General features: G+C 33.8%; 1 protein-coding gene across 1 annotated transcript in view; it reads left to right on the top strand.

The window, feature by feature from the left end:
* LOC118205806 (Na(+)/citrate cotransporter-like) overlaps positions 1-16,612 on the top strand; it is a 120,718-nt gene that overhangs the window by 1,896 nt on the left and 102,210 nt on the right. The window contains exon 2 of the mRNA XM_085812292.1: positions 16,338-16,408. Coding sequence (XP_085668418.1) covers positions 16,338-16,408 — 71 coding nt within the window. The remainder of the gene's footprint in view (positions 1-16,337; positions 16,409-16,612) is intronic.

Here is a 16,612-nt window from a genome sequence, read left to right as displayed (position 1 = left end):
GAGTGCCATAGTCGGCACGCAGAGCCTCATCAGCCGGCACGCTGCTAAAATATTACTTCCTTAATCAATAATCACAATACAATGATACTATGTAATTTAAAAAAGTGTTTTAGCCTATTCTTAAACGTTTCACTTACTTATTTGTCGCATAATGCCACTGGCATAGGCCCTAAATTTAGATGTAAAGTTTCCAAATATCGCCATAGAAATGATATACATATTTATTGACCCAATTTATGACGTTTCAGTTGTTTAGGCCACTCATATTACTTGTTACATGGCAGAGAATACGCCAAAGTTGAAGCAGCTAATGTTTGCTGAACGAATTCAAATTTATTGCAGACTGCCGGTGAGTTTTAGTACTTTCATTATGAAATAGATTCCAGTTTTCAGATCTAAGCATTTTGAGGTAACTTATGAATAATTCTAATTTAATATCTGAAACGGAATGTACAAATATAATGTAAAAACATGCAATCTGACAATATAGCAAAACACGAAAGCTTAGTCGGGAAACCACGCTTATTCACATGCGCTCAGCCAAAATAAGCCCAATAAAGCCGAAAAAGAGTATATGAGATCTAGAGTTAGAATTTTAGCAAAGAGATGTCCGGGTTAACTGTTATTGCTGTCCCCTGTTTACATTTGAATCTTCAGTAATAGATTGTTGGTTCGTGAAAATCCAATTCCTTACCGATTGGCTGATAATTTTACATCTTTTTAGTCTATAATTGATTTATATTTAATGCTCCACTTTAAAATTTTGTGCTTTCCTATACTCCAGGTCTTGAACCCTCACAAATGACTCCAGCAAACAAGGTAAAATTAAACATTTAATAGTAGAAGGTCGTTTCAAGAGACCTGGACGGAATCATTTGGAGTTATTGAACACAATGGGAAAGCATTATGCATTCTGTGAGGGGAAAGTGTTGTGTATCGCACATATCAGTCAGCACTTTCATATCAGTCAGAACTTTTACATCAGTCAGCACTTTCATATCAGCAGCATACGTCAGTCGGCACTTTAACACCAACCACAAGATTGTTGCCAAACTTGATGAAGCTGAAATGAAGGTGTTTATTGAAGGGAAATTCAGGAATGATAATTACCAGAAAGCTGGCTTTTACAATTATCTTTCTAAAACAAACAATCTAACAACAGCCAGTTTTCAAGCTTCACTTGCCTGTCAAAACGTGGTAAACCACTCTCCGATAAGGATTTAATCAAAGAGGTTTTGGGCACAACTTCCCCAGAAAAAAAAGGTTTGAGGCATGCGGTCCCAAAAAGGTTCGCCACCACTGGTTATAGCCAAATATGCGTAATATACTTTAACAACTATTTCTTCTAGGCATAATCTACGATTTGATTATTCTTTTTCAATAACCTTTTGTAATCTGTAAATTTTTCTTGCTTAAATTTTAAAGTAAATATAACTCAGTGTTATAGTTTTGCTTTAATATATTCAATCATGTATCATTACCAAACGTATAATAAACATTTACCAGTTATTGCAATAAATAAGCAAACAGTAAAACAAAGAATACGAACTGTCACAGAATTGTATTCTGGGGTAAGCAGATTTGAATATCACGACGGCATTTTCATGAAGTATTATGAAAAATTGTTTATTAAAATGTTTACTTAATAGAGACAGATTTCTTTTTGCTAAAATAATTATTTGCGTACGATGTTTAAAAGGATAATATGTACGCAAATGACATATATATTTTCCTAATTATTACTTTACGCAATATCTGGACTTACAGAATATGAAATAAATTCGAAATAGAGGAAAGATCTTTGTGAGGATTCTTAACAATACAACTAATGTTCAGTTCACTAATATTATCAGTTTAACACTTCCACTAGCAAAAACATTCGTTTGTTTACGTTAAAAAACACTCGAGCCTGCACACGAGTTTGTTTGCTAGCAAAACAAACGAAGGTTACCGGTCTAAATGGGAGCGATGCCTTCAAGGAGGACTTTCTAAGGGAGAGTGCTTTGTATTCACGATTAGCAGAAACAAATCCTTCAACAATGGAACAATTAATATAACGTTGCAATTATACACAAAAAGACTTCTTTATTCAAAACGCAAAAAAAAAAAAAAAAAATTAAATAGATTAAGTTTTCCGGTAAAATACAATTTTAAATTTATTAGTTTCAACGAAAAGCACTGAAACACAGAACTCAATATGTAATAATGCACTTGAGTTATAATTTTTATTTCATCAGAATCAGAATAAGCTAAATTATTGGACTAAATTTAAGACAACTAGAGAACAAATTCATAAAGGTCTTTGGAATTAATTAGCGCCCATTTAAGCAGTAATTTTGATTTCTCTGAAAACTTCTTCTTAGTTTGAAAAAGGATTTTTTTTATCTTAAGTAACGAGGATTTATGATCCTTTAGGACGGCTTCCGTCTTGTGGAATTTATATGAAAATATTCCCTCAAAGATCGTGGCTTCAGAAAACTGGCTCGTATACACGTTACACATGGGGAAAACCACGAAAACACCCATGCAGCCAGCCCGTTCGCGGGATTCGAACCTCGGACCGAACTACCAGTGTTCAGCGATAGGGAAAGCAGCAAAGAGGAACAACAGTAAATAAATAAATAAAATGACTATTAACCTCATTAATCATTTTAAGAATTAATAGCTATTTAATTAATGTCTATAAACTGTTATTTAATCAATAATTATTATATAATAAATTAAAATTTAATTGATAATTATTAGATAATTAATTGTTATTTATTGAAATAATTAAAGATTGAAGTAATTAAATAAAATGTAAAAAGATAAATTGAAATTTAATAAGCGATTTTTAATATAATTTTATTGTTAAAATAAAATTTTCCAGATAAAATTTCTACTGAAATTGTTATTCAATTACATAAAAGAAGAGCCGCGGCCTTCTTATTCAGGGTTCCGATGCGTTCCGGCTAGAATTATGATTTATTAGAAAAACTAAGAAGCACCGGAGCAAAAATCCGGTGGGCTCCGGCTCAATTTAAGCTCTGATCGTAGGGGGGAGTTCTTTTATCATCAGAAAAATTAAATATCTTAAAGTATAGCTGATGAAAATTCCAGGGCGAAACAGAATGAGGGTATGAGTGGGTGGAAACAAAAATGAGGGGAATCTTGGTGAGAGAGAACGTTTTCTTTGACCGCGGCTCTCTGCTGATATAATTATAGACATCAAGCAGATGTATGTCAGGGGTAAAATGAGGTCCTGAATCTGACTCCTAAGGATGAATGTTAAGTTGCTGGTTACGCTTTCCCTTCCCTCATTAGTGGCTTTTGTGAGAAGACGATGTATAGGACGTGCTTGAGCAGTTTATCTCAGTATTTCACTCTTATTGTACTCGCTGTCCCTTAACGCACATTTGAAAACACAAATTTTAATTCCTGCGGGGATATCTAACTGTAAGCATCGATAACAATGTACTAGATGCGATGGCATCGCGAGAAATTCACGCGTTCCTAAACAAACTTCCCTAAATTTATTGCCCTTCTTAAAGGAAAAGGTTTCCTCATGTGAGTGAGGAGACTTTACTTGAACGTCTCATGTTCATATAAGTTCGTATTTCTAGGGAAATAGAGTATTGCAAAGTCTGCTTATTGTTAAACTAAAACGTTAAGAATTTAATTTTTTTTCTCTTTAAATTGTGGTTCGGTTTTATAAAAAGAAGTACTGGAGCTCATCTTATTTAAAGCTCCGGTGTGTTCCGGCTAAAATTGTAATTTATCTTAAAAAATGAGAAGTACCGGACCTGGGCTCCGGCCCAATTTAAGCACTGGCAATACTCGATCTTTCACCGACGTATTTGGTGAATGTTGGCATTCTCCGGTGAAAGCCGACATTCTCCAATTTCGGTCTTTCACGGTAACATATATATATATTTATTTATGACATAATCGCAAGAAAAAGACGGAGCAGTGTTGATGCGTACGTAGATCTGTATTGAAGAGAAAGAATAGTGATTGCGTCGTATGCTAATATGCTGACTTGGTAATATCTAAGAAACTTAACAGTGGAGGTGGTTTTAATTCGATTCCAGTTGACGTCTGTGGCCACATTTCACTTGGCACTCTAGTTGTGCCTATTCAAGAACATTTACATTTTTGATATTGTTGCAATAGGTACAGAGCAGAATGAAACAGCGTGTGGCGACTTGCCTCTTACAACTCAACGCTGACAGTCTGGTAACCCATAGCAACCCAAAACAAAATAATTTTTATTCTATTCTATTGTTATTATTATTAACGATCTGTCTCAATTATTGTACTACCATAATTAACCATATGTATACCATATTGTACCAATATGTATACCATATCGTATAAGCAGCACAGAGGCAAAAGCTGAAGTGCGTAGTTATAGCACACGAAGAGAAATGTTTTGGTTTAAAGTTTCAGTTATTACATCCTCAGCGTGTGTTGCGCAGGCGATGCAAAATAGAATGATCTAGAAATGACGCAATCCAGAGAAGTTATAATTTTGATTAACATATTTTTATTTATTCTCTCCCCCACTTCAAAGAGAAAAAGGCTTGGCGACAGAAAAGCCTTTTTAGAAACAAACATTACAGAATTAGCAAAACAAGGGAAATGCAATAGTGTAAAATATCATAGAATTTGATATGAATAATTTTTAAAAATAAAAAAATCTTGTAGATATTTTCAAAAATAAATTCAAGTTGAAAATTCTATTGAAATTTAAAAGTCTTCAAGTTCATCCTTCTGTAAAACGCTGTAAGGAATCTCATAATGTTTTTCAAGAAATGCTGGAAAAGTTCACAGTTCTGTAAAATCATTGCTTGAATATCATAATCATAATGTTTTGCAGTTCTCAGCTTGAAAGTCTTTCATAAAAATTGATGTTGCCAATATAAAACCAAAACTTTCTTTTATAGATTCTTGAAACTTGAAAAAAATTATTTATAAAATAACCCACAGTTTCCTAATTGTAAAGCAATGTAAAATGGAATTCGAAACTTAATACGGAGTAAGTAACAATATTCAATACAACAATAAAATAAATAAAAATAAAATAAACTTTGATAAAAATGGGCAAATCTCTGCAATGTAAATCAGTGTGACAACTCCCTGATGGCTGTGGAATGCTTAAATAAAATTACACACAGAAACATCCGTTCCCTAATAAAGGTAACTGGCTTCTAGTATTGTATAATTATCAAAGTTTACATTTATAACTTATGGCCATAAAAATTTAACAAGAGCTGAGATGTCACTCTTTTTGAACATATACTTATTCCTTCATTTTTTTAAATTTTATCGCTTGATGTTTTAATTTGTATAACTATACTAATACATATATATATATATGTAATAATAAAATTCCATAGTCAAGAATACACTTGAAATTCTAACTGTATGTTCTTTTCATTTTTTAATGGCAACGGTCTCTTATTTGAAAGTACGTGGAATTAAATCCACAGCCCCGTAGTCAAGTTCTTTTTCCCGCCTTTTCTACACGTACAGTTATAGAATGTTCTGGGGATATTTAAAGCGAACTGGAATGGCTGACGAGGCTGACGTCATTTTCTTGGAAGCTCCGCCTTTCCTATAAAAGGACTCGCAAACGAATATCGGGGGTCTTTTCTTTAATGTAACGATGCAGTAAACTTCATACAAAAAGTTATTAGTAATTCTTTTTTATTTACTCCGGAAATATGATTTTTGTAACTGGTAATTCTCCTGACCAATAATAAATGGATCCTGGTTTTTAAACTTATCGTCTGATAATTTAAGCTACGACTACATCTATGATTCTTCACCAAGCTATTTATTCCGGACAAAAGCTGGTACGTCACATATATAGTATACACAAGGTGTATATATATATATACACAATGTGTATATATATGAAATATAAAAAGATGTAAAGTATAAAACGATGGCCTTGCTGTACGCAAACAGGCAACTTCTAATTAACTTTCCGCAATTTCAAGATCTTCCTCCTAGGCCAGTACTTTCGAGAACATTCTCACATTTTATGTAATCGCTTGTATAAATGTATAGTTTGCGCCATTTTTCGTCACACTGCTTTCTCTTTCTGCTGCTATCAGGCCTTAGCTGCCGCTCTTCCCGTCTGTCTTCCTTTGTTTGAACAATATGACTCAGTAACTTTAAAGTTAATCCTATTTAGTTTAAATTACTATCGCATATGTAATCTTGGAGAATCTAAAAGAATAATGATTTGCCAACATGTATTTTATTACCACCATCTGAAGTATGTTAAATCAATTTCTGTTCTATTATTTTAAGCGTAAAATTATTTAAGAAACGTTAAGATACGTATTTGAAATTAGGAAATGCAGTAGGTGAAGGGCAAATCGGATATGCATATTTATTTATTTAGAACCGAATGATGTAAGCCTTCTGCAAGGGGGAGACTACGTTTAATTTTCTCTCGTCTTAAGGGAATAATAGCGATAAGTGGCTTCATGTGGCAACCATGCTGTCTGTAGATAAGGACGACTTTAGTGACGTAGTGCCAGCCGTGCCGTGGCTTTGTATGTAGGTGGTACTGACTCTGATGCCAAAGGTTCGATACCGCCTTACACTCCCAGCCACGCTGACTGCAAGCTGATTACTCTTCTATGTTCCCGGAAATATTACACACATATATATGTGATGTATCAGCTTTTGTCCAGAATAAATAAATCGTTGAAGAAATATAGATGTAGTCGTAGCTTAAATTATCAGACGATAAGTTTAAAAAAAACAGGATCCATTTATTATTATTCAGGAGAAATAGCAGTTACAAAATCAGATATCCGGAGTAAATAAAAAGAATTACTAATAACTTTTTGTATGAAGATTACTGCATCGTTGCATTAAAAAAAAAAGCCTCCGATATTCTTTTGCGAGTCCTTTTATAGCCTCTGGAAAGGCGGAGCTTCAAAGAAATGACGTCAGCCTCGTCAGCCAATCCAGTTCGCTTTAGATATCTCGAGAACATTCTACAACTGTACGTGTAGAAATGGCGCGAAAAACAATTTGACTACCGGGCTGTGTATTTAATTCCACGTACTTTCAAATAAATGAACGTCGCCATTAAAAATGAAAAGAACATACAGTTAGAAATTTAAGTGTATTCTTGACTTGGAATTTTATTATTACAAATATACAGGGTGTCCGAAAAAAATGTCTTGAAGAGTCAATTAAAAACAAAGTTTTAGTGCTACGAGGACGTTTCTGAGCCGTCAAACAGAAAAATTGCGTCACCGCAAGAGAAGGCACAAATTGTTCTCTGGTATGCAGAACACAAATCCGTAGTAAAAGTGCGAAGACTGTTTCAAAAAGTTTATAAAAGAAATCCACCCCGGGCTAAGAGCATAAAAAGATGGCCCTAAACGTCTCTAGAAACGGGAAGTTTACGGAAAAGAGTCAGAGGTGATCGACGTTCATATTCTGATTCACGTGGGGAAGATGTTCGACAAGCTTTCGTTCGGAGCCTTTGTCAGCAGATCAGGCTGGCAGCTTATGAATTATCTATGCCACGATCAACTATTCATGACGTGCTGCGAAGAAAACCGAGGATGTATGCATATAAAATGCAAGATTGTGCAGAAACTGCAACCAAATGATGGGCCGCAGTGTGCAGTATTTGCTGTGGAGATGCTATCTCGCATCGAAAATAAACACGATTTTCTAAACCGCGCCATTTTTTTTTTTTTTTTCAGATGAAGCTACATTTCATGTCAGCAACAACGTTAATAAGCACAAGTGCAGAATTTGACTCTCAGAAAATTCCCATTCACTATACGAATTGGAACGGAGCAGCCCAAAAATCAATGTCTGGTGTGCTGTATCACATGATACAGTCATAGGACTGTTTTTCTTCGCTGAGACATCTGTGACGGCAACCATCTGTGCAGCATATACAACCCACTGTTATGTTCCAACAAGATGGGGCCCCCTCCTCACTGGGGCAAGCATTTTCGCGCATTTTTTAGGTACAACTTTCCCTAACCGATGGATAGGAATTAATTGGACGGTCAGCAATAGGAGGTCAGCAATAGCCAGGCAATTGGACAGTCGCCCAATTGCCTGGCTACCAAGATCTCCCGACATGACTCCTCTCGCTTTCTTCTTTTGGTTTTACGTGAAAGACAAAGTCTACTCAGGGAACATCCATGATATGGAAGACCTTCCTGTGTCCATTACCATGGCTATTGCAACTGTGACTCCGGAAATGCTACATCGGACAGGGCTGGAACTGGACTACCGGCTGGATATTCTCACGGCTACAAAGGAAGCACACGTGGAATTGTACTGATTGTTTAATAAAAATTTTGTGAGTATTGGTATCTAATTTTACAGTTTTCTTATGCTTTTAAACTCTCTGTTAAGTAGAGCGACCTCTCCAAATTAGGTACATTTAATACGGAAAAATCTCTCTCCCTCTCTCTCTATATATATGTAATAATACAATTCCATAGTCAAAAATACACTTAAAATTCTAACTGTATGCTCTTTTCATTTTTAATGGCGACGGTCTCTTATTTGAAAGTATGTGGAATTAAATCCACAGATCCGTTTTTGTTTTTGTTTTTTGCTAGAACGCTCCAACCCGCCTGATCACAAAGTGATCTTTTGGTCCAAAAAAAGGCGTTCCATTCACACCACAAGCGAAGGCAGCCAGCGACCCGGAGAGTCCCCCAACAAAAGTTAAAACGCCAGATTAATAAAAAAGACCAACTAATCCAAGATATTACACATGAAGCAACTTTAGCGTTTAACTTAAAATTCAAAGCTCCAAGAAACCAAGCCCGGTATTCCGAGTAACTAAAAATGTTAGCATAATCAACTAAAGAAAATAATAATTATACATCCAGCAAGGTTGCCATACAACTATATTATTTTTTTTAATGGCTGGATTAACGACACAACAGGAAAGAAGAAAACCAAAAATAACTAAATCAAAAAAACTGTGTTAGTAAAAATGGTAACATAAAATAAGGAAGGAAAACACCCAACGAAAATATGACATACAGTCACACATATCATCAAACACAGCCCCGTAGTCAAGTTGTTTTTCCCGCCTTTTCTACACGTACAGTTATAGAATGTTCTCGAGATATTTAAAGCGGAATGGAATGGCTGACGTCATTTCTTGGAAGCTTCGCCTTTCCAGAGGCTATAAAAAGACTCGCAAAGGAATATCGGGGTCTTTTCTTTAATGTAACGATGCAATAAACTTCATACAAAAAGTTCTTAGTAATTCTTTTTTATTTACTCTGGAGATCTGATTTTTTGTAACTTCTATTTTTTCTGAATAATAATAAATGGATCCTGTTTTTTAAAACTATCGTCTGATACTTTGAGCTACGACTACATCTATGATTCTTCACCAATCTATTTATTCCGGACAAAAGCTGGTACATCACATATATATGAAATGTATTTTCTCATACATTATTTGTGTTGTGCAGCTAAGCAACAGGAATGAGACAAATTTTGAAATATAAAGTGATACGTTTATTTTAGCATCCATCTCACAAGCGGTCCTCCTGTACCTTGAGGAGAAGCCCTATTTATAGATATGTGTGCGTCATGGTGCTCATCCAATCAGCGATATTCATTGAAATCACGAGCTCTATCTTCTCATCAGAAATGTTCTTAAGGACTTTATGTAATATGACAGATTTATGAGTTTGGCGATTTGGCGGGCGCCAACAGGTTACTATAATTTATAATAAAGAAAGGATTTCGCCATTGCAGCTTTATGCGTAAAATTCTTGAGCACTAAGGTCTCTCTAATTAATGTTGTCTTGCTACTTTCGTATATATATATAACCACATAGCACAAAAACATCCTTCGGATATCCCGAGGATGTTGTTCGCGGGATATACGCACATCCTCAGGACATCCCGGAATATCCCTCGAACCTCCCAAACACCTCCTCCCGAGTGCTTAATGTCACATCCCAGTATATTCTCAGGACATCCTAAGTCCCATTGACAGCGTACCGGATGTTATTAGGATATGAACTCCTACTTACTACATCCTCAGGACATCCCGGGATATCCCACTTATCTCCAAAACACATCCCATTATATCCTAAAAACATCCTATCTATGTCCCATCGACAGCGTATGGGATGCTATTAGAATTTAAAGTATATATATATATATATACACGTTAGGTGCGGCCGATTGCAACCAAAAAGGAAGGTGCAGAACTACATGTTATAGCAAGTCCATACATAAAATTTCTTTCTAAACCTACTCATTTTTTGATTCATACCAGATATATACGTACGTACATACGTCAAGGGAAAAAATAACTTTTGAATTCACTTTAAATGCATTTTACAATCCGTTTTGGTGCTAATTTGGTAGACGGTTGCACGGATTTTTGGCGATTTACGTTGGCGCAATTGTTGGCGCGATTTTTACAATCGTCAGCCATCTTGAAAAACGCTGTTTTTACGCATAGTAAAGTATTCGAAACTTAAAAAAAAAAATAAATATCGTTAAAAGTAATGGATTAATTTTTTGTTGAAAATGTCTTTTTTTAAGATGGCAGGCAAGTGTAAATAAGTACATTTACTATGAGTATAAAGTACTAAAGTAAGTCTAGTATTACTTTCATATAGCAAAAAAGAGAATAAAAACACCGCTATAAAAACATTGTGCCAACGTTTAATTAGATTAAAATATTACTGAAATTGAATATCGAATTAAAAACCATCCTACCAACATTTAAAAGAATTAGAATATTATTAAATTCAAATACTTTAAAATACGTTATATAAAATATAATTAACATTAATACATATGTGACAATAATTATCTCAGCAATTTTTGAAAATAGTGTATTAATTTTTTTAACAAAAATTGAAGTATACAATTATAAAATAAAAGAAAAATATGTACTTACATTTTTTTGAGTAATTTAACCTCTTGTTTATTGATAAGTACCACAAAAAAATCGAAATCATAATTGAATCGGATCTTTTAACCATCTTCATCTGTTATCCAAATATCTCGCACTTCATTGAAGAAGCAATTAGCGAGGTTTCCTCCAAAATTTCCTCTGACGATATTAACAATTTATAAATAAATCTTTGATTAGGAAAGACAGGTTGGCCAAAATAAAGTCTCAAAGGGCAATTTTTTTATTCCAATACCAATAATTCTTGGTAATTACCAATAACAACATTCGTCTTCGAAACGGAGATATCCATTCCATTTGAAATCCGAGGAATTCGAAGAGATGAATAATAAAATTTTAAAATGGCGCGGTAATGCACAAATATTCAGTAACCAATCAGGGAGCTGATTACATCACGCATAGAATTAAAATTATTTAAATAATCGTTCATAATAAAATCATTTTTAAAACAAATGCAAAATTAATTTTTTTAAATATTTAACAGCCATAAATAATGTTTAAAACATTATATTAAATTTATAGATATTAATAAAATCAATTACTTTTTAAGTAAGGTTACGTCATTGATTACATCATCCACAACATAAAATTATATAAAATATTATAAACAACAAAATTTTTATTTCAAATAAAAATGTAAAATCAAATTGATTTTTAATATTTAGAAGCCATAAATAATATTTAAAACACGGAAGGTATGCATAATAAAACGCATTATTTTTTTAATAACATGACAACAAAGTATCGGTTACCATAAATAACTTATCCAGCAATGGGTTTACCATAAGTTGTATTACTCGCCAAAAGGCAAATCGCCAAAAAGTCGCCAAAATCCGTGCAACCGTCTACCAAAGTAGCTCCTCCGTTTTGGAAAAACGAAGTTATTTATTCTGTCCGCACGTACAAATGTCATGCAAAAACATCGTTCAAATGGATTCGAGGGAGGTCAAAATTGATATTTTTGTTCAAATCTGAAAACCGAAATTTTTCGCAATTGAAATACTTCGTTTACTTCATATAAGGAAGTAAAAAAGCACGTTCTAAAAATGGCCAGTGGCAGATTTTACCATGCAAAGCTAAATAAAACTAACAAATCAGTAGTTACAATTTCTGTTGCCAGATTCCTACATTGTGTAATTAAAGACTGAGATAATATCAATTGTTTTGATTTCATTTGAGAAATTTCAACGTCGTCTAGAGCGAGGAACCCTCGCGCCACGTTTAACTCGTTTATTACTACCAATAAAGCCGTTTCCTCAATAGGTATTTGAGGAAACAGCTGCCGCTAAGAGTTTTCAATTTAAATCGAAACTTAGCTTATAGTGCTGTGATATGCCAAACGTCTGTAGCCGTATTCTTCATTCCATTAATTGGAAGCTCATTATCTATGTCATCAGTCTCCTTCTACCAATCGCCTTGTCTCCTTTAGTGGCTTCTCCTGCGAAGGCAAGTAAGTCAGTTTTTTCTTAACACATTTCTTAGTTTTTTCCACTCTTTAGTCTGAGGAAAATAAAACTGTATATGATTAATACATTTTAAGCTACAGATGTTTAGCATTAAAATATGTACAGTTGATGCTTCAACAAAACAGCTGGTTAAAGTGACTAGTTTACGCGTAACAAAAACTCAAGCTGTATAAAATGGTGGCTGTATCCGAATCGAATAGTAAGTTATATCTGATCAAAATGAATGTATTTTATTCTCCATGAAATGGTCGAAAATGAAATTTATAGAGACTTGCTGGTTTACTGAGTATTACTGAGGGAATTAGACTTTTGTAGCGTAGTTTACGTGAGATGAAATCACTTGGGCTGACGTGATATGAACCGGCGAATCAGGATGTTGAACCATGAAAACATAGTAAATTCTTAAATTAATGTCTTTTTAAAAATTTATTGCCTTTATTTATTGGATTTTTACAAAATTTTAAACGATATTAAAATGTTTATGCCTTCAAAATAAAAATTTCTTAGAACTAACATTTGTTAAAATTTTTTATGTGTATACTTTATGTTGTCGCCAATAAAGTCTGCTTGGCGAGATTTGCGCCGGCGAAGCGGAAAAGGGTATTTACTTTGGTAGACGTTTGCACGGATTTTTGGCGATGTACATTGGCGCAATTGTTGGCGCGGGTTTATAGTCGTCAGCCATCTTGAAAAATGCTGTTTTTACGTATTTTACGCATAGTAAAGTATTCGAAACTTTAAAAAAATAAATATCGTTAAAAATAATGGATTAATTTTTTGTTGAAAACGTTGTTTTTTAAGATGGCTGGCAAATGTAAATAAATACATTTACTTAGAGTATAAAATGCTAAAGTAAGGTTAAATTATTACTTTCATATAATAGAATAAAAACACCGCTATAACAACATTGCGCCAACATTTAATTGGATTAAAATATTACTTAAATTGAATATCGAATTAAAAACATCATACCAACGTTTAAAAGAATTAAAATAATAGTTAAAATCAAATACTTTAAAATAAGTTTTATAGGATATAATTATTTAACATTAAAACATACGTGGCAATAAATATCTTAGGAATTTTTGAAAACAATGTATTAATTTTTTAATAAAAATTGAAGTATACAATTATAAAGTAAAATAAAAATATGTACTTACATTTTTTAAAGTATTTTACCTGTCGTATTTTGATAAATACCACCACACCCAAAAAAAATAAAAAAATAAAAAAATAAAAAAAATAATTAAAAAAAAAAAACCACTTCATCCCACATCCACATCTCTCGCAATTCATTGAAGAAACAATTAGCAAGGTTTCCTCCGATTCTTTGTTACAATTTATAAATAAATCTTTGATTAGAAAGACAGGTTGGCCAAAATAAGGTCTCAAAGGGCAATTTTTTTATTCCGATACCAATAATTCTTGGTAATTACCAATAACAACATTAAACTTCGAAACGGACATATCTATTCGCTTTGAAATCTGAGGAATTCGAAGAGATGACTAATAAAATTTTAAAAAGGCGCGGTAATGCGCAAATATTCAGTAACCAATCAGGGAGCTGTTTACATGACGCATAGAATTAAAATTATTTAAATAATCATTTATAATAAATCTTTTTTTAAAAAAAATGCACAATTAAATTGTATTTTAATATTTACTAGCCATAAATAATGTTTAAAACATTAGATTAAATTTATAGATATTAAAACTAATTACTTTTAAAATACGGTGACGTCATTGATTACATCATCCACAAAATAAAGTTTCATAAAATATCATAAACAATAAAATTTTTACTTCAAATAAAAATGCAAAATTAAATTGATTTTTAATATTTAGAAGCCATAAATAATATTTAAAACACTGAATTTATGCATAATAAAACGCATTATTTTTTAAATAAAATGACAGCAAAGTATCGGTTACCATAAATAACGTATCCAGCAATGGGTTTACCATAAGTCGTATTACTCGCCAAAAGAAAAATCGCCAAAATCCGTGCAACCGCCTACCGAAGTAGCACCCAGAAAAGTACCCAACATTTGTATTTAGGCATTTATCTAATTCTAAATTTTTAATTTTTATTTCTTGTATCTATTTATGTGTTTGGTAAAAGTTTACAATTGGATGCGCCTTGTGTTTTGGCGAATTTTTTTTGACGCCAAGATAGGTGCCAGGAAGGCACAATTTCAAGGTGGCTGCTACAAAAAACCAAAATAAGAAGTCAAAGAATTGCAAAAACTGTGTGTCCATATGCACTTCGATCTGTTTTCTTTTAAAAAAAACATCCCAGAATTGCACAAACTAGGCATTGCGCACTGCCTTAAATTTGTCCATGTACACATCAATCTATTTTCATTAAAAAAATCAAGAAGCTAAAACACAGTTAAAACTATCATGGTAACCAGAAATGAGGTTTCGTCGCCAAAATTAAAAAAAAAAAACATTTGTCGCTAATCGAAGGGGCACCCAATTCTACACTAAAGCCACATAGGTATATATTTATATATAAATATACAAGGGTTGGACAAAAATATGGAAACACCTTTAAAAAAACATGTTTCTTTGCTTAATATGGTGTAGGAAACCCGTTGGCATCCAAAACAGCTTGCAGTCTTCTCGAAATGGATAAATACAGTTCCTGTATGTTTGCCAAGGGAATATTATACCATTCTTCCTGCAAAACGGTGGCAAGTTCAGATAACGATGTTGGCGGTGGATAACGAGAACGCCCTTTCCGTTCCAATGTAGACCACGAAGGTTCGATAATATTCAGGTCTGGTGACTGTGGTGGCCAGGGGAGATGGGACAACTCATCCTCGTGCTCAGAAAACCAGTCCTGGACAATGTGAGCTGTGTGAACAGGGGCTTTGTCGTCTTGGAAGACACCATCACCATCGGGGAACAAAGTTTGTACCATGGGATGAACTTGATCGGCCAAAATGTTCACATAAGTCTTGGCAGTCATGTGCCCTGACACAGTTATCATGGGGCTAGCAGAGAACCACGATATGGCTGCCTAAACCATAACAGAACCCCCGCCATGTTTCACTCTTGGCAACAAGCAGTCTGTATTATAGGCTTGAGATGGCGTTCTCCAGACGTAAACTCGGCCAGAAGAGGGAAACAATGTGAAAGAAGACTCGTCAGACCATATTACTCGCTTCCACTGCTCTATAGTCCAGGCTTTATGACTTAAACATCACCTTTTCATGTTACGGGCATTAGCATCACTGATGAGTGGCTTCTCAATTGCAGCACGGCCAGAAATTCCCTGTTTATGAAGCTCCCTTCTAATTGTTTTGGTACTCACAGGGTTCGGTAACACAACATTCATTTCAGCAGTAACTTTTGCAGCTGTGGTCCTCTTATTTTTCGTCACAATTGCCCTTAATGATCGTCTATCACGATCACTTAGGACACACTTTCGTCCGCGCTGTGATTTAGCAGATGATGTTTTTCCGCTTTTCGAATATGCGGAATAAATCTTCGATACAGTACCTCTTGAAACACTAAACACCTCGGCTACCTTGCTTACGGAAGCACCTACCATACGTGCTCAAACAATTTGCCCACGTTCGAAGTCTGTTAACTCTGACATAATGCAATGACAACCTCACATAACAGTACTCCGACAACAACTGAACTGTTTAGCACATTTACGAAGTTGTATAGGTGGCGTCAGTAGTCAAAAACGCCAGCGCCACCTACATATTTCATTAAAATCAATCTTTCTTTTCAAACATGCATTTCACAAGGTGTTTCCATATTTTTGTCCATCCACTGTATGGCTTATATTTATTTATATGGCTTATATTATATATGGTTTATATTTATAGGTATATATTTATTTCTTGATATTTATTTTTTATTATGTAATTATCAAAATTCTAAAACTTTATTGAATTTTATATCTAACAATACAGTTGGTAGAGGATTAAATCAGTTGAGCATAAAAGCTAAATGTCTTAAAGGCGGTGCAGCTGTCCATCTGGTGGTAAATAAATAAATAAATAAATACAAGAATGCGTTGAAACAATAAGTTAATTAGATTCAAGTTTTTAATTAGTTTCAACTTTTGAGGGGATGAGCTACATGGCTTTTTGCTTGGAGATCAAAGCTTTTAATTTTACAATGTTTGCGATATTTCTCATGTGTTTAGAAGAATTATGGGCTAAACTTTGGAATATGGTAACAGGTA

The sequence above is a fragment of the Stegodyphus dumicola genome, chromosome 3 (assembly GCF_044657685.1).
Source record: "Stegodyphus dumicola isolate Sdum_Otavi_A_Nest chromosome 3, ASM4465768v1".
NCBI lineage: Eukaryota > Metazoa > Arthropoda > Arachnida > Araneae > Eresidae > Stegodyphus > Stegodyphus dumicola.
Note: the sequence above shows the minus strand (reverse complement) of the source record. Positions and strands in the feature narration are given on the sequence as shown.